A 27,667-nucleotide genomic window follows, 5' to 3' on the forward strand; every position below is an offset into this window, starting at 1 on the left:
CACCGTACTATTTACTCTGCGACTATACATCATCAGAATGATGCCTTTCCCACCGGCTCATGAGCTCTAAGCTATGGGACTGTCGAGCTGTCGTAAGTATGTATGGCATGTAGTCTTCTTGATGCATTTGATTATTAGAGAGTAGTTTTAGTAAGCTTGCTATTTATTTTTAAATGGCTTTTTTTTTTTTTTTGGTTTTTCGAGACAGGGTTTCTCTGTGTAGTTTTGCGCCTTTCCTGGAGCTCACTTGGTAGCCCAGGCCGGCCTCGAACTCACAGAGATCCGCCTGGCTCTGCCTCCCGAGTGCTGGGATTAAAGGCGTGCGCCACCAACGCCCGGCCTTAAATGGCTTTTTTAATTAATTAGTTTTATGTAGAGGGTGTTTTGCCTCCATGTAGGTCTGTGCACCAGGTGCCTGCAGAGCAGTGGTCCTCAACCTGTGGGTCACGACCCTTGGGAATCCAAAGACCACTTTACAAGGGTTGCCTAGGACCATTGGAAAGCACAGATATTCACATTACAGTTCATAATAGTAGCAAGATTACAGTTACGGAGTAACACTGAAAATAGATTTCTGGTTGGGGGTCACCACCACATGAGGAGCTGAATTAAAGGGTCACAGTGTTAGGAAGGTTAAGAACCGCTGCTATAGAGACCAGAAGAGGATGTTAGATCACCTGGACCTGATGTTACAGGCAGTCGTGAGCCACTGTGTGGGGGCTGAGACTCTAACCAGGGTCCTCTGCAAGAGCAGCCAATACTCTTAACAGCGGAGCCATCTCTCCAACCCCCTAAACTTATTTCTTGAGAGCAACTCAGTGGAAGTATGTATCGACCAAATTAGATTTTGAAATTTTTATTTATTAAAAAATTTAAAGATTTATTTATTTTAGGTGTACAGATGTTTTGTCCGCCTGTATGTATGTACCACACGCATGCCTGGTGCCCATAGAAGTCATTAGAAGGCATGGGACACCCTGGAACTGGATGGTTGTGAGCTATCATGTGGATGCTGGGAACTGAACCTGGGTCCTCTGCCAGAGCAGTCTGTGCTCTTAACTACTGAGCCATTGCTCTATCCCCAACAACCAGATTCTTAGGGGTGACTTAGTCTTAGAACTGCCCGTCCCCATGCTTCAGTGACACTGAGATTGTCAGGGAGAGCCTTTGTCTGAGACATATTCTGTCAGGCTATTCTGTAGAGCTGTCCAATCTAAAGAACCCTTGTGGAGACATTGGATGTCCGATGGGGACTGTGTGGCTGATTTCCTATCAGACTTCATTGAAGGAGGCCATCAAGATCATGAGCAGGCCATTAGCTGGGGTTCCTGAGAGTCAGTTTTCCCAGTTCCTTCCAACAGAGGCAGCTCTGAGCTTCACTGGCCTGGAGATCTAGAAGAATCCCGCCCTAGTTTCCAGCAGACCTTAGAAGATCTGGATTCCTTGGTTCTTGGAGAATACGGCACATGCAGCCTCACATGGTGTCTTGGACTTGAGTTCCAGTTCATAGTTACTCTTGTGTTTTCCTTTTTTAGTCTCTTGTCTTGGGTTCTTGTTTCAGGATGAAGTCTCTGCCTTGTTCAGCAGGAGCCAGACCCACCTTCTGTACTGACTGGATACCTGGCTCCTCTTGCCTTGTACCTTCTCACTGTGTATATAAATCTTTGGCATTTCCAGTTCCTGCAGTGGGCTCCTGTTTTAGGAGTTAGCAGGCCTTTCCTGATTTGCTAAGGTCATATCTACCAAGTGCCTAGTAGAGTTACTTATTCCTCTTAACATCTTTTTTTTTTTTTTAAGATTTTATTTATTGATTATGTATAGTGTTCTGTCTGCATGTTTGCCTGCAGGCCAGAAGAGGGCACCAGATCTCATTACAGATGGTTGTGAGTCACCATGTGGGTGCTGGGAGTTGAACTTGGGACCTCTGGAAGAGCAACCAGTGCTCTTAACCACTGAGCTATCTCTCTAGCTCTGGTGACTTAACATCTTCATGAGTGTCAGCCATGATGTCCAACCCTCTGTGGGACCCACCTGTAGCTCTTCTTTGGTGCTTGAACATCCTTTGCATAACTCCATACCTATAAACTGTCCTTTCTAGAGAAGTCATTTATTCTGATTTTTTGGTTAAATTTCCATCCACCAGCTAGGCAGGGCCATTATCTGTCATCCTGCAGACTAGCCCAAGTGTAGACTCTCTGGCTTGACAGGTTCTTTTCGATGGTCAGCTCTGCCCCATCTATGGCAGCCAGAAGTCCAGAGCCTCTCCAGAGAGTCGGCCACTTATCTTCTGAGGGTACATGCAGAGTAGGACACGGGATTCTGAAGTGTCTTGTTAAAACTGTCATCCAGCTGTCCTGTTTGTGCCTGCCTTCTTTCATGAGTACCCAGAGGGACTGATTAGTCTTTTTTTGGAATTCTGAGACCCAAATGGACTTACCTCCTCCTGGCTTCCCCTGTCCCTTCCCCTCAACCCCTGTCCTCCCTGCTAAGGTTTCCGCTTTCCCTGGGTTGTTAAGTTACTGACCTCACATTCTCCAGCTTGCCGGCTCCTCTGCTTCTCATCTCTCCCCTGAGAGCTTTCTTGTCTTCTGTTCTCTTGGTGCATGGTTGCACCTTTTTCCCTCATCAGCATCTGGGGATCAAGTATATACTTAATCCACCCTGTTGAATTTGAAATCTAGATGGCATTTTTTTATGCATTAGCAAGAAAAAGAAAATACAGAATAACCGTTGTAAAACCTTTCTGCTAAGTGTTTTAAACTATCTGAGGGCTGGAAAGATGACTCAGAGAAGGGGGGGATCTGCCTCCACGCTTGACAAGCTGAGTTCAGTCCCAGGGACCCACACGGAGGAGGAGAGAAGCAGCGGCCACCGCTTGTTGTAGTAGGGAAGCAGTACTGGGTAGGTTTGCCTGAGCTTCCCACTGTAAAGGATGTGGGTACAAGAGGTATTTTAAAAACTAATAATTGCCAGGGTCATAGATTAGAAGAAGAATATTTGATCAGAGTTCATGAGGATCTGAGTTCAACACCCTTCAAAAATAAGTCAACATTGGTATCTTCCTTGATCACTCCACTTTATTTCACGAGACAAGGATCTCTCTGAACCCTCAGCCAGGCCATCTGGCCAGCAGCTCCTAGGGATCTTGTCTCTGCCTCCTCAGTGTTGGGACTGCTGGAGCTGGGGATCCGAACTCAGGTCCTCCTGGCTACGTGATACGAAGCTCACTGGACTGAGCTGTCTTTCTAACTCCCTTGCTTTTGGGTTCGGAGACAAGATCTCCCTGTGTCATCCAGAGTGGCCTTGACATTGGCAATCCTCCTACCGCAGGCTCCAGAGTGCTGGGATTATAAACACGTACCACCAGGCCTGGTTTTAAGATTCAATATTTAATATTCAGTATTGGAACTTCTAATGTTAAGATAATTCTTCATTCACATGGAACTCTATGTCATAATGAAGTGCCCCTTCACACCCTTTATTCAGCTTCCCCAGTGATAGATTGTAACAAGAAACAGATGTCAGTGCAGTCAAGAAACAAAGAGGGTACATACATCACAACTCCCTCCTGCCATCAACTATGTCCCACGCTAACCTCCTGCCTCACCCCTGGATGGTAAAAAACGGATTCCTCTCGGGGAAACATAGAAACTGGATAGTCCTATTTTCTCTTTTAACACAACAGAATCAGTCTTGCTTTTGTTTTTTTTTGCTAGGATCTTATTTTGCATGGGCCGGAAATATGTTTTATAATATTATAAATATCTCATAGTCTTTTCAAGGCATGATGCTGCACACCTGTACTTGTAGCACTGAGGAGATTGACAATCTCAGGACAATCATGAGTTCAAGCCCGACCTGAGGTACATAACCAGACTCTGCCCAAAAAGCAAACAGATGTGGCACTGAGGTAGAGCTCTTGCCTAGGATGCATGAGGCTTTGGGTTTGACTCCAGTACCATACTTGTTAAAAATAAAATTTTAAGAATAGACACATGTTGCGTAATGCAGAGCAGAAGGAAAATTGAGTAGATTATCATTGAAATAAAAATTCAAAGGGCTAGAGAGATGGCTCAGAGGTTAAGAGCATGGCTGCTCTTCCAGAGGTCCTGAGTTCAATTCCCAGCAACCACATGGTGACTCACAGCCATCTGTAATGAGATCTGGCGCCCTCTTCTGGTGTGCTGGCATACATGCAAAGCGTGACACTGTATACATATTAAATAAATAAATCTAAAAAAATTGTAGCAACTGTCCATTGGATAAGTAGAACATTTCCACTTGCATTGTATCTTTTTCATTTGTTTCATATTTACTTAGAGAAGGAGAGCACATGGCTGTCCCAGAGCACATGTGAAGGATAACTTGTAGAAGGGAGGTCATTGGTCCTTTCACCTTGGGGTCCTGGGGATTAAACACAAGGCTGTGAGGCTTGGCAGCAAGGACCTTTCTTTACTAATCCATCTTGTTGGCCTTTATCATTTTTTAGGTTGAATAATAAAAATATAGAATTGTTATTCTAGCAGCCTGTCTATATGCATGTTTTGAATATGTCAAAAGCATATTTTTGCTTTTTTTTTCAGATTGAAACTGTCAAAGAAGAGTTCAATGAACATTTAGAAGTTGTAGACAAGATAAATCAGATTTGTAAAAATCTACAGTATCATCTGAATAAAATGAAAACCTTTCAAGAGCCCCCTTTTGAAAAAGAGGCTAATGCGATCGTGGACAGATGGCTGGATGTATGTGATAAGTTCCTTAACTGAGAATTCTGTTTCATGACGAATTGATACTTGGGGAGAATGTCTTTAGTATTCTTACGATATTGAAAATTTAAGCTGTCATTCTTTATAAAAAAAAAAGTAATATATTATTTATAACTTAGGAATTAATTTCATCTTGGAGTTAGACATTGCTAACAAATGGGACTACGGTCTTCCAGATTGTGTGTGTGTGTGTGTGTGTGTGTGTGTGTGTGTGTGTGTGTGTACACATGCGCATGTGTGCCTACCTGCTGCCAGGTGTGGTGGTGTATAGAATCCAGCACTCGGGAGGAAGTGACAAGTCAGGAGTCGAAGGCCAGCCTGAGCTGCACGAGTGCCAATCTCAATAAATAAAAATAGCCAGGCACGTGGAGAACGCTGTCAGTGGGTGGCAAAGGCGTGCTGATCTCTGCGAGTTCAAGGCCAGCCTGGTCGACATAGAGTTGTAGGGCAGTCAAGGTTTCATAGTGAGTCCTCGTCTCTAAAAAAGAAGCAAAACTTTAAAAATCATACTCAGTGTACTGAAAATAAACTTGTCAAAGTAGCCTTTCATGCAGGATTTTGAGGTTCAGTTGTATACTTGAAGCATTTGTAGTTTAGTTTGATATCCTTAAAAATTACAAACTAAGAGTTACCTGTATTTTCTGTTAAATTAATCAAATAATCTCATTCATTCATTCATTGAGACAAGGTCTTGCTATGTAGCCCAGGCTAGTTTTTAACTTAACATGAGCCCAGGATGGCCTCAGACTTGCACTGGGACTCCTGCCTCAGTCACCTCAGTGCCTGGGTTGGAGCCATGTGCCGCCATGCCCTTATGTGATAGAGACTGGCCTCGAACTCACAGTGATCTTCCAGAGTTGCTCTGTATTACATATATACTATAGTGAATCAGCTGTTATTTATTTACTTTTTTAAAGAGAGAGGGCAACATATATGAAAGCAATTTTTTTTTCTTGATGAGTCAGACAAATTAGCTTAAGGGTAGACTTAATTGTATTTCAAAACAAGTGAGTGAAATGATCTCCACACCTGTGTCCATTATTTCTATTTACAACTGGCTGTAGATAAACGAGAAGACAGAAGAATACGGTGAAAATCTCGGGCGGGCAGTGGCCTTGTGGGACAAACTTTTCAACATAAAAAACAGCATCGACGAGTGGGCTGCGAAGACCCTAGGGACGGTGGAGCCGCAGCAGCTGACCGAGGAGGACAGAGAACGGCTGGAGGTAACTCAACCCGGATGAGACAGGTGCTTTGCCTGTGCGCTCTTGGAGGCCTCATGATGGACTTGCTTTGTTGCAGCAGGGTAGAAAAATTTCGCTGAAATGACCTACCTCTTTCGAGTCTCCCGAGAGGACTCTGGACTCTGTGAAATCCAGGCAGATGTTTGCAGATTCACAGACTCCCAGGGCTATGGGAAACAGTGACCTTGGGTGAAGGATTACAAGGAGAGAGAGCTGGGGTGTTCTTTTTTGTTTGTTTTGTTTTTGTTGTTGTTATTGTTTTGTTTTTTGTTTGTTTGTTTTCAGTTTTTTGAGACAGGGTTTCGTTGTGTAGCTTTGGAGCCTATCCTGGAACATACTGTGTAGACCAGGCTAGCCTCAAACTCACAGTCCTGAGTGCGTGAGCCACCACCACCCAGCCGAGAGCTGGTTTTTAACCAGTTGCTCTCCAGTTGGCATTTGGAAAGAATCTGAGCGACCTCTTTTCATTGTAGGAAGAAATGTTTCTGTCCCTGGGTGTAGCGCAGAGGTAGAGTGCTTCTCTCGTGTGCTCGAGCTCTTAGTAAGAATTTTTGGATCCCCCGCAGTAGGTTTCTCAACCTACACAGTAAGCCTGATCGAGGCAAACTAAAAGACCAGGTTTAATGAGCGAAGCACTCCTGGGTGACTCTCAAGCCCCCCAGAGGTGAGGCAGGGGAGAGAGGAGGAGAAATCACGTGACAGGTCTAGGGACCATGGCTTAACTACTCTGTAGCTTGGTCTTGGGCAGCTCTAGGGGGAGGAGGCTGCCGCTTGGCAGGCTTTCTGAGAAGGGCAGGGTTTGGAACAGGGGATGGGGAAGCTTCCAACAGAACAGCTCTGAGTTCAGTTTCTAACACTACATCTAGGAATTCTTTCTAATTGCTTATTTGTGTAATGTCATTAATCGGCACCACGTCTTACTAGATTAGAAAACATCTAAATACTGGCTGTTAAATGTGATTCAGTACGGTCCAAAAATATGTGTGTGTATGCATCTAATACTTCAACTCTCACTGTCTCCCAAATTCTTACATTTTATTCAATGTTTAATCCATGTATTTTTCTGCATGTTGGGAAAAGGTTTTAAAATATGAGGTTGATTTCCAGTTTCCTGAACCATTTTAGGATAGTTATAAAATGAGTCATCTTTAAGGGTCTTGTAGATATGTCTTAAATTATAGGTTATTTGAAAATGTGAAGAAGTAAAAATGGCTAGCCAGGTTCCGAGTGGGCGCATGCTCATTCAGAGTTTGTGCATGCATAGCCAAGACATTGGCCACGCTTTTCAGCCTCGCACACAGCCTCATGGCACAAGCCTTGCTCCTTCCTTGTCTTGAAAAGAGAATGCTTCCCTTGACTGACACCTCATCCCTAAGGAACTTGGGTTTGTTACTCCCCAGAACATAAAAATAAAAAAATAAAAAAAAAGATTAGGAGAAATTCAAGAGCATCTTCACGTTTCTGTACGTCAACAATAATAATCATAGGTACTTGACAGTAAGATGAAATAAAAGTATTTCTCTTTTAAAAACTTCTGTTTCAGGAAGAGTTAAAAGTCCACGAAGAGCAAGCTTACGAATTTTCCAGAAGAATGGCTGACATACAATTGCTGCTTCAAAGCAATGAGAAGCCACTTGAGCTACAGGTATGGGAATTTTGATTCAAGTCTCAATGGAAGAGTCTCCATACCTTCCAAAACAGCATCCGTCATCCCCACATTCTAAATTTAAGTAGAAAATGAAGTTAGAATGACTCCTTATCTATGTGCAACTGAAAATTGAAGCATCAGCATAGGCAGTTATGTGGTCCCCATTCAGCGAGATAGTACTGTGGACTTGCATTCTTCTCCCCTCTCACTTTCTTACAGGCCCGCTGTGTGCAGGAGACATGGTGGCTGTGTTTCCACATACAGTGACAGTGGTTTCCTATGTGTGTGCAGGGAGGAGAATACGCCTTGAGTGACTCTAGGGTCATTAAGTGCTAGATAGAGACAGAAATTACCTCTGGTGTGGGTTTTCTGTAGTGAGAAGAGATTTATCTCAATTTCATTTGGATGAAGAAGGGTCATAGTGTTTAGACGTGAGCTCTTGGGCAGGCTTTGTGGAAGGCATCTTGCCTCTCCAGCCTTCTAGCTTTGTGATCCTGGACAAGGTGCGTAATCTTCTGCAGTCTGTACATGAGGTGCTCGCCACTTGCTGAACACATAGAAGTAATCAGTGCTGGCCGGTGAAGTGGTGTGTGCCTGTAATCCCAACACTTGGGAGGCTAAGGCGGGGGATCGTGACTTTGAGATTAGTGTGGACTATGAGGGGAGATCCTGATTCTAAACAAAACAAGAATGTTTTATGTTCTTTATACATTTTCATCTCATTTATGTGTTTAGAAATTTGTTCTTTCTCATGAGTGCTCTAACAGTTTGGTTTGCAAGCTAGATGCAATTTACTTGGGGAGAAAGAAGAATTCCAATTACTGTCATAGAAAATGTCGATTTCTGTTTTTTCTTTTTCCTTCCTTCCTTCCTTCCTTCCTTCCTTCCTTCCTTCCTTCCTTCCTTCCTTCTTTCTTTCTTTCTTTCTTTCTTTCTTTCTTTTTGTTTTTTTGCTTTTTTGTTTTTTGAGAAAGGTGTTCTCTGTGTAGCTCTGGCTAACCTGGAACTCATTCAGGAGACCGGGCTGGTCTTAAACCCAGAGACGCAACTCCCTCATGTTGGGATTGAAGGCATGTACCACCACAGCAAGACTTAGTTCTTGTTTCTTTTAAGGCAATGATAGAGGACGATGTGATAAGAACATATTTCACTTTGAGAGGAAGCCATGTCAGCTCACTGTGCAGTGAACAGTCGCCCGAGGTCTGCTGAGACAGGCTGCCTTATTGCAGGCGTCATGGGTTTTGTGATTTCAGGTCATGGAGTCCTCTGTCCTGAGCAAGATGAGAGATGTAAAGAGGTACATCACAGGAGAACCCAGTAGCTACGTGCCCAGTGGGAACACAGCTGAGCTGAGAGAGGATCTGGACCAAGCCAAGACCCAAATGGGGATGACCGAGTCCCTCCTGAACGCCTTGTCTCCCTCCGACAGCCTGGAGATCTTCACAAAGCTTGAGGTACCACCCTCAGTTGCCCATCTCCTGGCATCAGACCTATAGCCACACTCTTTTTTATTCCTAAAAAACCCAAACCAAACAAACAAACAAACAAACAAACAAAAAAACAACATATATTTTTGTGGTACTAGTGAGTTAACCTAGTTCATGTAGGCACGTGCCCCTACTACTGAAGTATCTTCCCAGTCCTCTAACACTTAGTTTTGGTCTTGGTCACCTTGGACTTCTGTAGTTAGTGAAACGGGGGGGGGGGGGGGGGGGGGGGTTCTAGAAAAGGCAGGAAGGCAGACAGACCGGGAAAAAACTGCACTGTGGGCCAGTGAGAAAGCACAGTAAGTGCCCCAAACCTGATGATCTGAGTTCAATCCCCTGAAGTCACATGACATTTCACACGCATTCACATGCACACAGTGACACACATGTGTGTGACACATACGTATCAAATAAGTGTAAAAAGGTAAATTGCATTGAACTATAAATTGACTATGAAATAGAAAGCAAAGCCATCCAACTGAAAATTGTTTGGGCTTCTAAAACAATGAAAACCTCTGAAGCCTGGGAGGTGGCTCAGTTGCCAAAGTCCTTGCCATGTAAGCAGAAGGACCCGAGTTCAAATCCCTAGCATCCATGTTTTTTTTTTTTTATTTTTAAAGCCAGCCATGGTAACCCTGGTGTAGGAGGAGCAGAGATGAGGGAATCACTGGCCAGCTAACCTGGCCAATCAGCGAGCTCCAAGTTCAGTGCTCTCAATAAAAATAATGCTAATGATAAGGTACAGAATAATTAAGGAAGGTATCCGAGGGTGACCTCTGGCTTCCACAGACGCACGCACATGCACACACAAGCACATACATGAACACACGGACACAAAGAGAGCGAAGCGCTCATGAGCTGTGGGTGAAGTGAGCTGGTGTCAGGAGGCGATGACTGGTTTATTCTGTGTGCAGGAAATCCAGCAGCAGATCCTCCAGCAGAAACACAGCATGACCGTCCTCGAGAATCAAATAGGGTGTCTCACTCCAGAGCTCTCTGAATTGAAAAGACAATACGCGAGTGTCAGCGGTTTATTTAACACCAAAAAAAGTGCTCTGCAAGATCATTTTTCCACGTTCCTGAACGGTGAGTGTGATGTGTCTCAAACTTTGTTCTGGCGATCTTGAAATTGGACCCACAGTGCTGTTAGCATATTCCTACGACTGATCTAAACTTGACTTCTAGATGGCTCGCACAGACTGTATTTAAAGGAATCATATTTTGATAAATCCTTTGGGGTAAACCCTGTGAGTGTCTGGTATAAGTAATATCCATTTCTTCAAGCCTCAGATCTGTATTTCATAATTTCCGAGGTCATGCGGTCAGTGTGTCTGGGGGTGTACCTGCCTGAGGGCACACTGACCTTGCAGGTGTCTTTGGATGTCCTGCGTGCTTGCAAAGGTGTTTGCTCCAAAAATACACCCTATCGCTCTCTGGACTCAATTGGTTCTCAGCACTGGGTTTCAGAACATGTCATGGCTTGGCCCACTGCTGTGGGGAGCAAGGTCCTAGTCTCTCACCTATCAAGGCATATCAAGTCGTGTTTGAATGTATAGAACCTTTTTCTTTTCTCTTACAGACCAGTGTAAGAACTTTAACGACTGGTTCAGCAACATCCAAATGAACCTTAAGGAGTGTTTTGAACCGCCAGAAACAAAACTGAGCATGGAACAAAAGCTGCAAAAACTTTCCGTAAGACATACATGCCCAAACTGAAATGTTTGAGGGAGGTCTCACAACGTTGTCCGGGCTGGCCCTGAGCCCTGAGCAATTCTCCCACCTTCCTCTCTGACTCCAGCAGCTGGGCCTTCTGACTCTGTGTAGATGATATGTCATGTTCTTAAGCTTGTTGGTAGCTCCGGGTACTTCCCCCTAACCTCAGCCTTAGGGGTATCAACACCCATGGATGCTCAAGTCCTTTCTATAAAATGGTGGAGTGTTTGCATATACCGGGTGAATGTTTTCCCGTGTGACCACTGCTGCTCTATTTAATGCATTGCTTGATGGGGCCACCTGTTCCCTCTATCGATGTCCTGTGTGCTTGGAAGTGCAGCATTGCCAAGATAGGAGACTAGCTTTCTCCATCTTGTTCCCATGTCAGCATCGTAGTGGTATTGCATTATTTTCGCTTGATGGATGCCCCAGAAAGTCAGATGCAAATGCAGACATACAGACACGCATGCACGCACACATGCATGCACGCATGTACACATGCACGCACGCATGCATGCATGCATGCACGCACTCTCTCTCTCTCTCTCACACACACACACTCTTCTCTCTCTCTCTCTCTCTCTCTCTCTCTCTCTCTCTCTCTCTCTCTCTAAAGCTATTGAAAATTGATCTGTCATTGGAGTCAGCCAATTTCTCAGGGGAAATGCTAGGAAGGACTCGTGCATTGGTACAGGTTTGCCAACGTGCCAGGGTGTGGCAGACACATTTTGACTTCACTGTAGATGTAACTGACTTCTTGTGTTCCTTAAGGATTTCTTGACTCTTGGAGGAGGAAATAGTAAGATACAGCAGGTGGAGACTGTTCTACAGCACGTGAAGATGCTCCTGCCCAAAGCTCATGTCAAGGAGCTTAACAGCTGGCTCAGCAGTCAAGAACTGGAACTAGAAAACCTGGAGTCCGCATGCCAGGCCCGAGCAAGGGAGCTGAATGACTCCCTGCAGCAGCTCCTGAGGTGGGAAATAAATAACATCTCCTACGGATCCTTTGGTAGTGAGTTCTAGTTCACTATGTATAGTGTATGCTGGGATGGATGGATATTCAGTGCATACACATTTCCCAAGTGAAGTAGGTACAGTTGTTCCTCCATATCTCTCAGGAACTGGTTCTCAGGATCCCTTGGGTGCTCAAGTCCTTGCTGTAAATCGCATGGTAGTTGCAATACTTGATGCACATTCTTCCATGGACTTTATTTAAATCATCCATAGGTTACTTATATAATCGATGCAATGTCAACGCTATAGAAATAGTTGTTAATCCTGACAGAATGTGGACAAGAAAGAAAAAAGACTACATACATTTCACTACAGACACAATTTTTTGTCAAATTTTGATCTGTTATTGGAATCCCACGGATTTAGAACTCACTCACACAGAGAAGTAAAGTATACATAAAATAAAAGTATTTATTTTGTGTGTATGAGTGTTTGCCTACATGGATGCTTGTGTGTGTGCTTGGTGTCCACGGAGGTCAGAAGAGGATGTCAGATCTGGAGTCATGGATGGTCATAATCTGCCATGTGGGTGCTGGGAACTGACCCCAGCTCCTTTCAGAGAACAACAAGTGCTCTTACCTGCTGAGCCTCCTCTCCAGTCTCTGCCCCTCCCCCATTGGTATAAACTCTAAGGCCTCACAGCAAGCATTCCGCCCTTGAGCTGCATTTCCTAGACACGGACTGTACTTCTGAATTCAGGTTCTGTGCTGGGAATAGAAAACTTTGGGGGATTCCTTGAGTTATCTAAAATGGCAATGGTCCATTTTAGGACCATTTAGGAGAGTCCAAACATTGTTTCTTCGCTGTCGATTTCCTGAATTTGTTTGGTTCTTTTCCTTGATGACTTCTACTGCAACATAGGCAATCATTATTTAAGTCTGGATATGTATCAAGTTAAGGATTACAAGAACAGCAGTCAAAGTCTAGCTGACTGTCGCCATCCTGTGTTTGGTGCAGGCATCTTTTCTTATATTATGTCCTAATCTGTGAACTGGTCTTGCAGATTGGATGATGATTGCCGAAGCCTAAGTAAGTGGTTGACTAATCAGGAAGAGAAGTGGAAAGAAAAGGAACCAGCAGGGGAGAATACAGATCTGTTTTACCAGGCATTAACCAGGAAGAGGTATGGCGATCTTGATCGAAATGTATTATTTGGTAATATGCTTTCCCCATTGGGCTCCGATGTTAATGGTATTTGGAAATTACAGGGAGCAGTTTGAGACTGTGGCCCGGCTAAACGACTCTCTGAAGGAGCATGGGCTTACCCAGGCAGAAGAGACGGTCAAAGAATCAATACATCTGATTGATAGATACCAGACTTTATTGAGACAATTACATGAAATTGAGGAAGAGGATAAGATACTACCTGCCGAAGACCAGAGCTTTAATGATCTTGTACACGATGTAACTCACTGGATAAAAGAGATTAAAGAGTCCCTTATGGCTTTGAATTCATCAGAAGGCAAAATGCCACTGGAAGAAAGAATCCAGAAAATAAAGGTATAACCGTGGAAACCAAATTTAAGGGGTCAGAGTGAACTTTCATTTTGAAAAGCTTCAGAGGAAAACTGCAATGATTCCTTTCTTAATAGAAAATAAGATCGCTGTGGCGTGGTTGAAGGAATTCCAATTGCTGAGCTTCCAAAAGGGCAGGGTGGTTAAGGATCTACAATTAATTTAATGCATATGAAAGAGGAAAAGCATGCCGTTCTTTTCAAGAGGGCAATAACTTTATCATCCCTTGTAGCAGGTAGAATAAAGGCACTAGCCAGAGCAAAAGGGAGCATGGGAGGATACATCTGTGTCTAGAGAGCAGAAGACTCGGCCATGTGGATTGCCGGGGTAGAGAGGAATCTTGGGAGTAGAGGACCACTCATAAAGCGTTACTGGCTACAGAGTGGGTATGGAGAGAGAGGGGAGTCTCTTGACCTGCCATTCCACCCAAGAGGAGAGTCAGTGAGCGTGACTTGTTAAAACCTGCAGGGGCATCATGGCAGGAAGAAGCCATGAGGGGGAGTGAGCTATAGGGGTTGGCGAGACCGAGGACTCGGGGTCCCTGGAGTGTGTCACCAGACACTGTTTCTCCAGACTGCCCTGAGTGGTTGCTTCTAAGACAAGAACTCCATTTTATTGGAGCAAAGGAGGGAAAGGGAATAGGGAGTTAGGACTGTCCTGGGGGAGAAAAGAGTGGACAGGAGGGCCAGTTTTCCTGTGGGAAGCCATGAGTCTCTTCTGAGCTATGTAGCAGTGTCTGTTCGAGTTGTTACCTCTGACCTTCCGTGTCAATATTATTAAGAAGTGGCCAGGAGGAGAATTGGTGGAGGTTTTGAGCGTCAAGAGTGAGCAGGAATGTAGTTAGTTTCAACTAACATGGATTTATGAAGAATCAGCTGTGTATACTATGATCTTCATCTTTGGAGTGTATATGAAAATGAAAGTGTTGGTATGATATAGACTCTAGGGTTAGCTTCCTGGTGTAAGTCTGACAAAAAGATTTCCTACCTGCTATCTGGAAGTACCTCAGCTGCAGTCATAGAATCTTTGTGATTTCAGGAAATCATTTTACTGAAGCCTGAAGGAGATGCCAAAATCCAGACGGTGATGAGACAAGCTGAACACTGTGAGACCCCATTGGTCCAGGAGACCCTCACGGATCTCAGTAACCAGTGGGACAACACGCTCCATCTGGCCAGCACATATCTAAGGTAAAGGCCGTCTGGTTTCCTCGCCCAATGAAGCCATCACAAGTGTTTTGCCTGCCACTTGGGTTTGGATAAAATATTTACTGGAGAGAAGCTGTGAGGGGACCCACCGTGGAGTAGTTGTCCAGATGAACTGAGAGGTGGTGGCGCTCTGTGGCCCTGTTTAGGGTGGCTGGTGCACTGCTCTGTGGGGATCTTAGCAATAGTTTGATTCTCTCTTCCCTCCCTGCTCCTGTGCCAAATCCTTCCCCTGACAGTATCCATGTGGGAAGACTGTGGAATAATGAATCCTTTTACATCTTAGTCTGAGAAATTCTTAAGAAACCTTTTTGGATAACAGAAAGAAAGATAGAAAGGAAGGAAGGAAGGAAGGAAGGAAGGAAGGAAGGAAGGAAGGAAGGAAGAAAATATGTGTAAACATTGATAAATATTGACTGAATGCTATAAACATATTTCTAGTGAAGATTCTTTTGGTTGTAAACTACGTGTGGAGGTTATTCTTTCCACCATGTGCATCCTGGGAATTAAACTTGAGTCATCAAGCCTGGCTGTAAGCACCTTTACCCTCTGAGCCATATTGCGAGCTTCTCTTGTGAAGATTCTTCTTCAAATTACCTCTTTTAAAACACAGTATATAATTTTTGTCATTGGAGGATTTTATGCAATGTGTTTTGATCATATTTGCCTCCTATTCCTCCCCAGCTCCTCTCAGATCCACCCTTTACCTGCCCATCCTCTCTCAATTTCGTGTCCTTTCCTTTTCTCTCTTTTTTAAAAAATACAATCCCCAGAGTCCAGTGTGTGCTGTCTGTATACTCGTGGATATGAGGTCATTCACTGGAGTGAGGTAGACCTACCGGGAGCTACATACACCCTGAAAGAAAACTGACTCCCTCCCTTAACATCCATCAACTGTCAGTAGCTCTTCAGTTAGGGGCGGGGCCAGCTCATGAGCCCCTCCCCTTCCATGCTAAACTATTGCCTGACTCGATCTTGTGCTGGCAGCCCCAGCTGGGTTACTATCGTATCTTAAATAGTACATTTCTTTTGGGGATTGAATGCTTGGTTTTTCAAAGGAGACAGATCTAAACCAAATTGAAGTTACAGAAAGCATAAACTAGCTTCTCACATAATATACCACATGCTTATTTTTACTATACTTTGTATTTGTTGTGTATGGTTTTAAGCATGTGTGTGTTGTGTGTGTGTAGAGGCCAGAGGTCAACTTCAGATGGTGGTCTGGGGCTTGTCTACCTTGTTTTTGAGACAGTTTTTCACTGGCCTGTGTAGCAGATTTTTCTTGGGAGCCACCAAATCTTTACAATTAGACTTCTTAATCGTTATGAATGTTCGGCCTAATCTTGTCCCACTAGCTCTTTTAACTTATATTAACCTGTTTCTCTTCATTTACATTTTGCCTTGGGGCTTTTTACCTTTCTTTCATTCTGTATGTCTACTCCGTGTCTGTCTGTCTGGCGGCTTCCTGGCTGGCCTTGAATGTCTTCCCTTCTTTCTCCCTCGTTATCCTGGTTCTCCCCCCACCCCAGCCTAGATTCCCCCTCCTACTCACTCTGTCTGCTCACCAGCCCTGCCTCTCCCCGCCTCTCCCTCTACTGCCTAGCTATTGACCATTTAGCTTTTTATTAGACCAATCTTGTGCCTTAGGTAGGCAAAACAACATATCTTTAGTTGTTAAACAAATGCAGCATAAACACATGTAACACACCTTTGCCTAGTTAAAGTAATACTCCACAACAGGCCTGGAATTGCCAAGTAAGCCAGGCCGGCTGTCCAGTGAACCCTGGCATGGTAGTTAAGTTTGTGCTGCCACACCCGGATGTTTTTATTCCTTTACATTGGTTCTAGGGATTGACCTCAGGCCTTCGTGTTTGCAAGGAGGCACTTGACAGACCTGACCTCTCTTTTTCTCTCTAGCCCCACTTGTAAGTGTAAAATAGGACTTTACAGTATAAATAAGTATAATAAACATTGCTGGAACTAGTTTGAAATTAAAACATACTATTATGTAACAAATACTGTGTAACAAAATTATCTCTTAGTAATGCTCAAATAATTTCCGAGCTAAGCTTAGTGCTGTTTAGAGGGTTGGAGTGTGAAGTGGGTCCCTGGAAATAATATGCATTTGTATTATTTTAATGCCACTTACAAATAATGTGTGTTAGAATAGAGTATACAAAATGGCCCTTGATGGGGCTGGAGAGATGGCTCAGTGGTTAAGAGCACTGGCTGCTCTTCCAGAGGTCCTGAGTTCAATTCCCAGCACCCACATGGTGGCTCACAACCATCTGTAATGAGATCTGGCACCCTCTTCTGGCCTGCAGACATAAATGCAGACAGAACACAGTATACGTGATAAATAAATCTAAAAAACAAAAACAAAACAAACAACAAAATGGCCCTTGATTTTGCTTACTGCCGTTTCTTTTCAAAACTATTTTGCAACATGTAGCCATCAAGAAAAGCTTGTCCTGGAAGGAGAGAAGTATTTGCAGAGTAAGGAGGCCCTGCGACTGATGCTCACGGAACTGAAGAAGCAGCAGGAAGCCGGCCTTGCTCTACAACCTGGCTTGCCAGAGAAGCAAGCACAGTTAAAGATTTGTAAGAAATTCCTCCAGAAAGCTCAAGACTTGACATCTTTGCTAGAGGAGCTAAAATCTCAGGGCAATTACCTCTTGGAGTGCACTAAAAATCCTAGCTTCCGTGAGGAGTCATGGCTGGAAATAAAACAGCTGCATGAAAGCCTTCTGCAGCAGCTCCAGGTGAGATGGGCATAGGAAATCCCTGTGCCAGCAACAGTCACCACAGGGCATTCTTACACCGAACTAGTACTTGGATGTTGTTCTTTTGCTGAACCCAAAGCTTTCGATGGGCTTCAGTTTTACATGAAAATGCCAACACCCAAGAAGGCAGGAATCTACCCAGTTACTTTTGCTAGATGAAGCCATTGTGTGTTGATTGTGTTATTTCCTGTTGTTGAAATTCCCCTCTTTGGGAGTCAGATATCTTAAAGTTCCTTATGAATCTCTGTGAAGCTGGCAGTGTGAGCATTATCCACCTATCTACCCATCCATCCATCATCCATCCATTCAGCCACTTCCTTGTCCATCAATCTATCCATCCATTCACTCACTTGTCCAGTTTATCCACCTGTCAGCACATGTATCCACTCAACCACCTACCTGCCTACTAATCTACTTATTCATATATCATTTATCCATCCATCCATCCATCCATCCATCCATCCATCCATCCATTCATCCATCCATTCCATCCCATCTATTCCATCTATCTACCCACCCACCCATCCATCTATTCACCCACCCATCTATCCATCATCCATCGACCCATCCATCCATCCATCCATCCATCCATCCATCCATCCATCCATCCATTCCATCTCTCTACCCACCCACCCATCCATCCATCCACCCACCCATCTATCCATCCACCCACCCATCTATCCATCCATCGACCTATCCACCCACCCATCCATTCCATCCATTCACCCATCCATCCATCCATCCATTCCATCCATTCACCCATCCATCCATTCATCCATTCATTCCATCCATTCCATTCATCCACCCATCCATCCATCCATCCATCCATCCATCCACCCACCCACCCATCCATCCATCTACCTACCCACTCACCCATCCCTCTGTGATCCATCCATCCATCCATCCATCCATCCATCCATCTATCTATCCATCCACCCACCCCACCCATCTATGCATGCATGCATCCATCCATCCATCCATCCATGCAGAGTAATAATTCATGTCAGTTGTTTTGTTTCTTTCTTGGGTCTTTCCACATGATCCGCAATAGAATAAATTTAAATAAAATGTCCCCTTGTCATAATGGAGTCCATTCTTTCAGGAAAACTGTTTTTAATTCTTTAAACATTGAAAGCCAGGTTCAGTGTAAGGATTACCTGGGTAAGAAATCTTGATTATCCAAATACCTGGAAATGGGCATGGGTTCAGATGCCTACTTGGATGGATGGTCTGTAGGTTACTTGTTGCTGGTGTCTGGCCTTTTACTTCCTTATCCCAGGGAGATTATCTGAAGATAGTTTTGCTTTTGAGTAATGATTTCCTTATTAGGAAAGAATCCTGGCATTAGGTTGCTCTCATATTGTTTCATTTTGAGATGCAAGCTCTTTGCTTAGAAGCAACAAATAAAATAAAACCTTATGTATTATGTTTGTGGTTTAATGATATAATTTGTAGTCATTTTGTTTTGTGTTCTGTCGACAAATTGTTTTTAGGAAGGAAATTAAAGCAAGAAAGCACACAAAGAGCAAGTGTTTTATTAAGTCATTTCTAGGAGTAGATGGAGGTTTTTGTAGTGATGTATCTTAAACACTGTCAACTCTGGGTCAGTTGTGGGAATATTCTTGTTTCAATGTGAAACTTTATATGTGAGTTGTATATTATATATAATATATATTATGCATGGATTATATAATTATACAATTATGAGTGAAAAAAACTTAAATATTTGCTAATTGTCAATGGTTATTTGTAGGATTCTGTGCGAAAATTAGAGGGTCATGTTCAAGAACACAGCTCATACCAGGTTTGCATCACAGACCTAAACACCACACTGGACAATATCTCTAAGGAGTTTGTCAGTCTCTGTGATGCTTCTGAGGACCAAATAACAGTTGAGGAGAGAATGCAGAAATTACAGGTATTGAGTGATGTCCTAACATAATACACAGTTTTTTGGGGGCGGGGGGGGGGAGTGAGGGGAATCAGTATTCATGACAACTTGACTTTTTAGTACCTTTGACTAAAGGCAATTCAGAGCCTTTGACCAAGGACATTCAGTTGCTATTTAGAAAGGTCTCAGTAGTCTGGGAAAATATGGGGACATGCTGATCTGGTGGTCAGGTCCATTGGTGAAACTATTGACCAGTGATTCAGTGGACCCTTAGAGGAGATAATTCTTCCTGTGACCAGCCTGGAGCTCCTGGTTGTCTTTGTTTCACAAACAACACAATTCCAGGGGATTCTGGGAAGTTAAGCAATGAATGCAGCATAGCATGACTCTGGGGAAATGTTCCAGTCTGCATTCTATATCTTGAGTGAATGGGAATTATGTAATATTTGCCCTGTCAGTTTCCATCCTCGTAGATGCTAATAAAGCTCTCCCTTAGCTGGGTGGTGGTGGTAGTGGTACATTCCTTTAATCCCAGAATCCAGCACTCAGGAGGTAGAGGCAGGTGGGTCTGTGAGTTCGAGGCCAGCCTGGTCTACAGAGTGAGTTCCAGGACAGCCAGGGCTACACAGAAAATCTCTGTCTAAAGAGAGAAAGCTCTCCCTACTGGTAGAGCCTGTAAGATCCTTCCCCCCTCTTTCTGCTGTAGCAACCAGCCCTCTCAAGTGGGCATCAGTGCCCTTTCCCACATCTGCAAAACACCCTGCATAGAATTAGCTTTTAATTTTAAAGACTAGCATTAGATTGATATGGGCATTCCAAATGACTCTTTTATCTTTTCTGATGCTTTTCCACGGTGCAGGTACACATTCAGTGTTTGAGTTGCTTTTTTGTTTGAGACATGGTATACAGACACATGCAGACACCTAGACACTCACACATGTGAAATAAAAATAAAAATAGATAAATCACTGGGCGTGGTGGCACACGCCTTTAATCCTAGCAACAGAGAGGCAGAAGCAGGTGCATCTCTGTGAGTTCAAGGCCAGCCTGGTCTGTGTAGCAAGTTCTAGGCCAGCTGGAACTACATAGTGAAATCCCCGCCCCCATCAAAAAATACATACATACATACATACATACATACATACATATATACATAAATCTTCCATTTAATAGGTGTGGTCATGCCTATATTCTGGCCCAGAAGTACCAGAAGAGGACCTGGTCTTTGGGACTGAGGCTATAGACAGTTGGGAGCAGCCAGTAGATGCTAGGACTAAACATAGGTCCTTTGGAAGAGCAGCCAGTGTTTTTAACTGCTGAGCCATCTCTCCAGCCCAGTGAGGCTGTGTCCAAGAAATGCCTGTGGACCGCCTGTGTTTTACAAACTGTGCTGTGAACATTTTCCCCGTTACCTGCGGTGTACTCCCTAATACCTTATGAAATCTATTAGAGAATTTGGTGTGGGATGCCGGGGTGGTTTGAAAATTTCCCCAAAGTTTCTTCTTTGAAGTAGTGGCCCTTTCTTTTTTAAATACATGTTTTGTATTAGTGAAGTGGTTTTCTTTGTGATTTGCTAAGTGTCAACAAACTCTGGTGAGAACTAAAGGTCGATACTTTGTATAATAGCCCTTTCTCTACTTCCAGGAGCTGGAGAGTGGACTCGGTTGCCAAGGCGGCGCCTTAAAGAAGGCTTCTGCATTAGCAAAATCCATCAAACAAAATACATCTTCCGTAGGACAGAAGATTATTAAAGATGATATAGAATCACTCAAGTATAAACAAAAGAATTTGCAAAACAGAATTGAATCTGCCAAGCGGGAGACTGAAAATGGTCTCAACAGCGTCCTTCAATCCAAAAGCTCGGCAGAAAAACAGGCAGAGTTTTCTCCGCCAGGTGGAGAGATGCTGGCCACTTCCGATGTGCCCGAGCCCACTCAGGAGTCAGCGGCAGTAGGGGGGTCGGAGGGCAGCTGGGAAACAAACAAGGTAAGTGCCGTGATTGCGCTCTCTAGACATGAGTCTGAGAGGAAAGAGGTGTGTGTGCCTCTTTCAAAAGAGCCTCGAATCAAGCATTCTGATTCCCTAATTAAGTCCTCAAAGGACAGGCTATTTATGAAGCTCTCTTGTCAAAAGAACCCTCAGAAAACGGTCCAGATTTCCGTGGTGAAATATTACTGTGCAGTCTGTTCAAATGTCAGTCATCAATTTAGGCTGATTATTCTCACCGATTTGTAATCAGATACGGTTTCTTGGGTCAAGAGCACAAAGGCAAATTAGAAAAGGCAAAAGGAAAGAAAATGCGCTTTAGCCATTTCCCCAGTTTTTTAAAAAAAATATATATCTAAGAGCTCATTTTCTCCCCGATTTGGTCAATTTTATAAATGAAATCAGAGAGTTTTGCGAAGAAGTAAGCTCCTTTCTCTTCTTTGTTAACTCTACTGCAAGGACATCTGGAAAGCTGCTGGGTCACTAGTGAGAAAACCCTGGTGCTTAGGCTCTTGAATTTCCTCAAAGAGAAGGAAGAAGTGTGTTTTGTTGTGGCTCTTTTTTTCTTTTTTAAAATGTTATGAATACTACGCTTTTAAAAGGTTTGTTTACTTATGTGTGTGTGTGTGTGTGTGTGTGTGTGTGTGTGTGTGTGTGTGTGTGTGTGTGTAGTATGTGTCGTATGCAGGTGCATAGAAGGCCTCTATACTCTCCATTTATCCCTTTGATTTTTTTTTTTTTTTTTTTTTTGATTTTTCGAGACAGGGTTTCTCTGTGTAGCTTTGTGCCTTTCCTGGAGCTCACTTGGTAGCCCAGGCTGGCCTGGAACTCACAGAGATCCGCCTGGCTCTGCCTCCCGAGTGCTGGGATTAAAGGTGTGCGCCACCACCTCACAGCTTATCTCTTTGATTTTGATGCAGGGACTTTTCCCAAATGTGGGACTTCCATTTTCCCATCCAGGGTGGAATCCAGCAAGCCTTAGTGATCCCCCCATCTCTGCCCCTCATGGAATGGGGACTATCGGCCTGCACAGCACACCTAGCTCGTTACATGAGTCCTGGGAATCGAACTCCCGTCCTAATGACAATACAGGGAGTGCTCTTAGCCCTGGAGAGAGTCAATACAACCCAAACACGTGGCATTGCTCAAGGGGGCTGGTTGCCTGGTTACCTGTAAACTAACTTCCACATCTCATCGTTGTCATGACAGCCCAGTTCAATAGGGTACATTGAGAACTGTAGGAAAATCATCATCCGAAAATGGTTTTTAATTTTCTTAAGCTACAAGTTAATCTTAAATGAGAAGAATTAACGGGAGTTTATGGCAGTGCTCTGAAGAGAGGGTTTGTTTTCTTGTTTTTCAGCAAAGTTAGAGGAATTTAAGACCTTACCTTTCTAGGGTTTCTATCATGCTGAAACACCAGATGGAAAGCAAGTTGGGGAGGAAAGGGTTGATTTGGCTTACACTTCCACATCATAGTCCATTGCTGAAGGAAGTCAGGACAGGAACTCAAACAGGCAGGACAGGAACCTGGAGGCAGGAGCTGGTGCAAAGGCCACAGAGGGGTGCTGCTTACTGGTTTGCTCATCCTGCTTTCTTATAGAACCCAAGACCCCCAGCATAGGGATGACGCCACCAATGATGGGCTGGGCCTCTCCCCACTGATTGCTCTTTATGAGCATGCCCTATAGCCAGACCTTGCAGCTGGATCTAAGGAGGCATTTTTCTCAGTTGAGGTTCCCTCCTCTCATGTGATTCTAGCTTGTGTTAAGATGGCATGAAACTAGGCAGCACAGACTTCCAATCATCTTCCTAAGTCTGGATTACAGAAAACTGGTTTTAATTCTGTTGCCATGTGCTTTCTTGTTTGGTAATGTGATGTTTCCCTGAATGTGCATTTCTTGTTTTTTCCCACTCCCAGTGCTGGCCATCTTTTCATTACGCATCACACGGTACCCTGTAAAGTTAAAAGCAATGTCAAGGCTGAGGAACAGCACCAGTGGAAGAGATGAAAGACCAGATCTATTGGTAGATAGATGAGACCCAGGTGGACTGAAGCTCAGGCCACAACTCAGTGTGAATAACTGGGCGGGAGGCTCAGTACGATGAACACACAGGGCGCGGGAAGGAACAGTTTATTTCATGATAAAGCTGACTGATCGCAAACTATGTTATAATGCTGGCCGAGCCTTGCCGTCCCAGCTACTCCAGTAGGCGGCACAGCGAGACCCTATTGTATAAGACAAAGGCAAGTGAAACAAAATACTCCTTAGAACAGAAGTGAGCCCTTCATTCCTTACACACAAGTAGTGAGTGCCAGTGAAATGCCTGGGTGGGTGAAGTTGCTGGCCACCAAACCGGATGCCCTGAGCTAGAGTCCCAGGACCCACCACCTGGACTTAAGAAAGCTGTCTTCTGACCTCTACATGCATGCTGTGGCACATGCACCATCTCTCTCACACGCAGATAAATACATAAATAAATAAATAAATAAATAAATAAATAAATACATAAAGTAAAATTTTTAGTGAGGCCTATTTTTGTGCTAATTGTTCTGGTAGATTGCGAAGATATAATTTTCACAGCTTTCAGTCTAGTAGGAAACATTTCATTAATGTTCACTTTATATACCATTATGAACTCCTGAGGAACTTCCATCTGGTTTCTTGTAGGATTCTTTTTTTTTTTTTTTTTCAAGACAGGTTTCTCTGGGTAGCTTTGGCTGTCCTGGAACTCACTCTGTAGACCAGGCTGGCCTCGAACTCACAGAGATCCACCTGCCTCTGCCTCCCAAGTGCTGGGCTTTAAGGTGTGGGCCTCCACCACCTGGCACTAGGATTTATTTGTATTGTTTATATGATGTGTATCTCTGAGTGTGTGCCTGTGTATGCAGGCGCCTATGGATGCAGGATCCATTGGACACAGAGTTGTGGGGATTTGAGAGCCACCTGGTGTAGGTGCTGGGATCCAGACAACAGAGCAGAAAGCACTCCTACCACTGAGTCATCTCTCCAACCCCTTAACAGACTTTTAAACATTCTCCAGAAGAATTTTTTTAAAGCTTTTTTTCCTAATTTTTTACTCCATCTCCTCCTCCCTGTCTCCCATCTCTCTGCACTCCCCCCCCCATTGTAGAATATTATTTTAAGGTATGTTAGTTTTGTTTATGTTGCATTTGTTTAACTCTGTGGAGCTGTGTTACTTTGCCTGTCTAAAACACTTGATGGTCTAATAAAGAACTGGACAGCCAATAGCAAGGCAGGAGAAAGGATAGGGAGGGCTGCCAGGCAGAGATAATATATAGAAGGAGAAATCTGGGAGGAGGAGGAAAGGCAGAGAAGTAGCCAGAGGAGAAGAAGGAGGACCAAGGAACCAGCCACCCAGCTACACAGCAAGCCATGGAGTAAGAGATTTATAGAAGAGAATGGGAAAAGCCCTGAGGAAAAAGATAGATGGGATAATTCAAAGTTAAGGAAAACTGGCAAGTAACAAGCCAAGCTATGGCTGGGCATTCATAATTAAGAATAAGGCTCCATGTGTGATTTATTTAGGAGCTGGGTGGCGGGCCCCCCAAAAGAGTAAAAAACAACATGACCCCCCATTTACCTCTTTCTTTTGTAGTGCTGGGTGGTAAATATTTTCCTTTATTAAATAGCATTGATTTTGAGTTCTGTTGAAAGCATTACTGTGCTTGCCAGAAATCACTATGGTAACATTTGAATGTGTTGCTCAGAATTGTAATTTAGATGGAACAAGATACTTTAGATTGGGACTATCAGTTGACTTTGCCTTAATGCTGGTGTGATTAGGGCAGGCCTAGAGGCAAACAGAAAGTGGGGAGGATTAGATGGTGTCCATTCAAAGCACGCTGCATATTTTTATGAATGTGATATCTAAACACTGTTAGATGTGCACAGGCAGAACTGCCCCCTTTCCCACCCTACTGCAAAGGTCAAGTGAATTAACAAGAAAGAGGTGGTAAAAAGTAAGAATTCTCTCATCTCTTAGGACATTATGTATTATTAAGAGGAAATGATAGTGAATGAAAACAAGGACAATCATGCATTCCTAATTTATTATCTTTCAAAAACAATTAGACTGATATTTCTACTTTGTCATTACTAAATGATCCTTCTTGTCCCATTCTTCCCAATCTATATGATATAGTTGCTTTGAAACTCCCAAAACCTATTGTCTATAATCGTTTTTTGACTTCTTTGTCCTCACTACATAGCACTGGTTTTTAGTTCTTTTCAAAAACATTCTGAGCATTTATAACTTGATGCATAAGAGGCATGTGTAGTAGTAAGTCCTGGAAGACGGATGATCATACATGTGAGCCAAGTGGGTAAGCAAGCAGGGTCATGGCTAAAGTCAGTGGTTAGAGGGGAAGGAAGGTCATGAAGTGAGTGTGGGTAGGGTAGGGTAATGATTGAGGATTGTGTCAGCTGTTGTTTATCCTGGAACCTTAGTGGGAGGGAGAACTCTGTGTGTGTGTGTGTGTGTGTGTGTGTGTGTGTGTGTGTGTGTGTGTGTACAGAGGCCAGAGGAAAACGCTGAGTGTCTTACATGACTCTCCATTGAATTCCTCTGAGAAGGGTCTCTCACTGAACCCGGAGCTTTCCATTTTTCTACCTTCGTAACCAACAAGCATTCCTCTTACTGCTCCCTCTCTCCCTTGGTCCTGGGGTTGTAGGTGCGTGCACACCCACACCTGTGGACCCTCATGCTGGCACAGCGAGGTCTCTTGACCCACTGCGCCACTCTGCCATCCTCCCAAGCCCCGGTGTTACCTTTCCTGGTGATGTTTACCCTTAGAATTGTTTCTCATTGCTTCGTGTTGAAGGCTTTGAGAAGAAAGAAAACACTCTCCAGAGGTGGTCTGACATGAGTCCTCCTGCTGATGGTGGGTAGGAGTGGTGGGCTTAGGGTTCTGGCTGTCACCGTGTGTCATAGTCAGGGGACTATCGCGTCTGACTGGGAAAAAGGATAGTGACATTATTGACTTGGCTTTCCTGACTGATCAACACTGGTTATAATAGAAATGATAATTGAGTCTGGAGAACAAAGTGATAACTGTCTACTGAAAATTGAGTGGATTGTGTTTTATGACTAGTCATTTCCTTCTAGGCAAGTAGTCTAAAGAAACTCATACATCAGTGAGTCCTATTTGAAAACCAAGGACCCTGGGATAGAAGTGAAAGGAATTATATGAACATACCAGAAAGGGAAAAAGGGAAAGAAACGTGTGTGTCCATGTGGGAACTGGAGAAGCGTCTGTCACAGCATCTATAATGGGAACGTAGGGAAGCGATGACATCATTATTCACAGTAATGATGGTTGGCTTGAAGAGAATCTTAATGAGGAATTGCCTAGATAAGGTTGGCTTCTGGGGATGTTTGTGAGAAGTTTTCTTAAGGGCTGTTGAGGTGGGAAGTCCCATCCTGAATGTGGGTGACACTATTTGACTGGCTGTGTAGGAGTAATCTAGCTGAGCACCAGGCACGCATGCTTTGATTGATCCCTGCTTGTGACTGTGGGCAGCATGTGACTCACGGCTTCAGGTTCCCGCCACTGTGAATTTCTCACCACGATGGACTATAACTTGTAATTATAAGCTACAACAAACCTTTAATTCTCTGAGTTGCTTTCTGTCGGGGTGTTTTGTCACAATAACAGAAATTAGACTAGTAGAGTGGTCTAAAAGATAAGCTATGTTCATTCACTGAACAAAATAAATCCACAAAAACCATAGTTGATGGATACCTGTTAGATTTTTCAAAATATGCTAAATGGAACAAATTAAAGTGAAGTGATACATACATGGCCTTCATTTCTGTAAGAATTTAATATATAAACTATAACATAGTAAAGATGACAACATGTATATTTGGCTACAGGACTGTTTGCTTTGGGAGATGAACAAGTTTATGGAGATATGGGAGGAGGTTATAAGTTTCTTTAATATAGAAAATTATATCCCATTAACCTTTGTTTTCTGTCATGTGGGGTTTTTGTTCTTTCATATATATGTATGTTTTACATGTTTTATGATGTAAGATAAAATGTTCCCTCTAGTATGTACAATAACATAGAGCAGAGGGTGGTGAGCAGGGCATGAGGAAGGGACAGAACCTTCCAGGAGCCAATCAGGGCCCAAGCTGGCTTCCAACCTCCCTGGCATGAGCCAAAGGAATGTTGCCTGTTACGTTTGAAATGTTCGTTTGAGGGACTCTGTTGGCCCTTCTGTCGTGGTTGAAAATGGCTTTGGCGGTCGATGAGCAAATGGTTTTGGGGGGTGATTTGAAGTGTTATGGCGTACTGTGTCCGACTGCTGAGGTCTGACATTACAAATGTTGCCTGTGACATCCTGGTAACAGTGGCCCTCGGGCACCGGCTCATGAGGTAAGAGAG

At 43.7% G+C, this 27,667-nt stretch overlaps 1 protein-coding gene across 9 annotated transcripts in view; it reads left to right on the forward strand.

Moving 5' to 3' along the window:
- The window catches only part of Syne2 (spectrin repeat containing nuclear envelope protein 2), a 320,737-nt gene that overhangs the window by 132,370 nt on the left and 160,700 nt on the right, over window positions 1-27,667 (forward strand). For all 9 annotated transcript variants that reach the window (XM_037210622.1, XM_037210625.1, XM_028876051.2 and 6 more), the window contains exons 33-45: window positions 4,584-4,742; window positions 5,831-5,992; window positions 7,554-7,655; window positions 8,912-9,112; window positions 10,060-10,231; window positions 10,725-10,837; window positions 11,630-11,832; window positions 12,876-12,995; window positions 13,081-13,372; window positions 14,426-14,577; window positions 17,045-17,354; window positions 19,129-19,293; window positions 20,911-21,252. In XM_037210622.1, coding sequence (XP_037066517.1) covers window positions 4,584-4,742; window positions 5,831-5,992; window positions 7,554-7,655; window positions 8,912-9,112; window positions 10,060-10,231; window positions 10,725-10,837; window positions 11,630-11,832; window positions 12,876-12,995; window positions 13,081-13,372; window positions 14,426-14,577; window positions 17,045-17,354; window positions 19,129-19,293; window positions 20,911-21,252 — 2,493 coding nt within the window. The remainder of the gene's footprint in view (window positions 1-4,583; window positions 4,743-5,830; window positions 5,993-7,553; window positions 7,656-8,911; window positions 9,113-10,059; window positions 10,232-10,724; window positions 10,838-11,629; window positions 11,833-12,875; window positions 12,996-13,080; window positions 13,373-14,425; window positions 14,578-17,044; window positions 17,355-19,128; window positions 19,294-20,910; window positions 21,253-27,667) is intronic.

Source organism: Peromyscus leucopus, chromosome 14, assembly GCF_004664715.2.
Source record: "Peromyscus leucopus breed LL Stock chromosome 14, UCI_PerLeu_2.1, whole genome shotgun sequence".
In the NCBI taxonomy this organism is placed as follows: Eukaryota; Metazoa; Chordata; class Mammalia; order Rodentia; family Cricetidae; genus Peromyscus; species Peromyscus leucopus.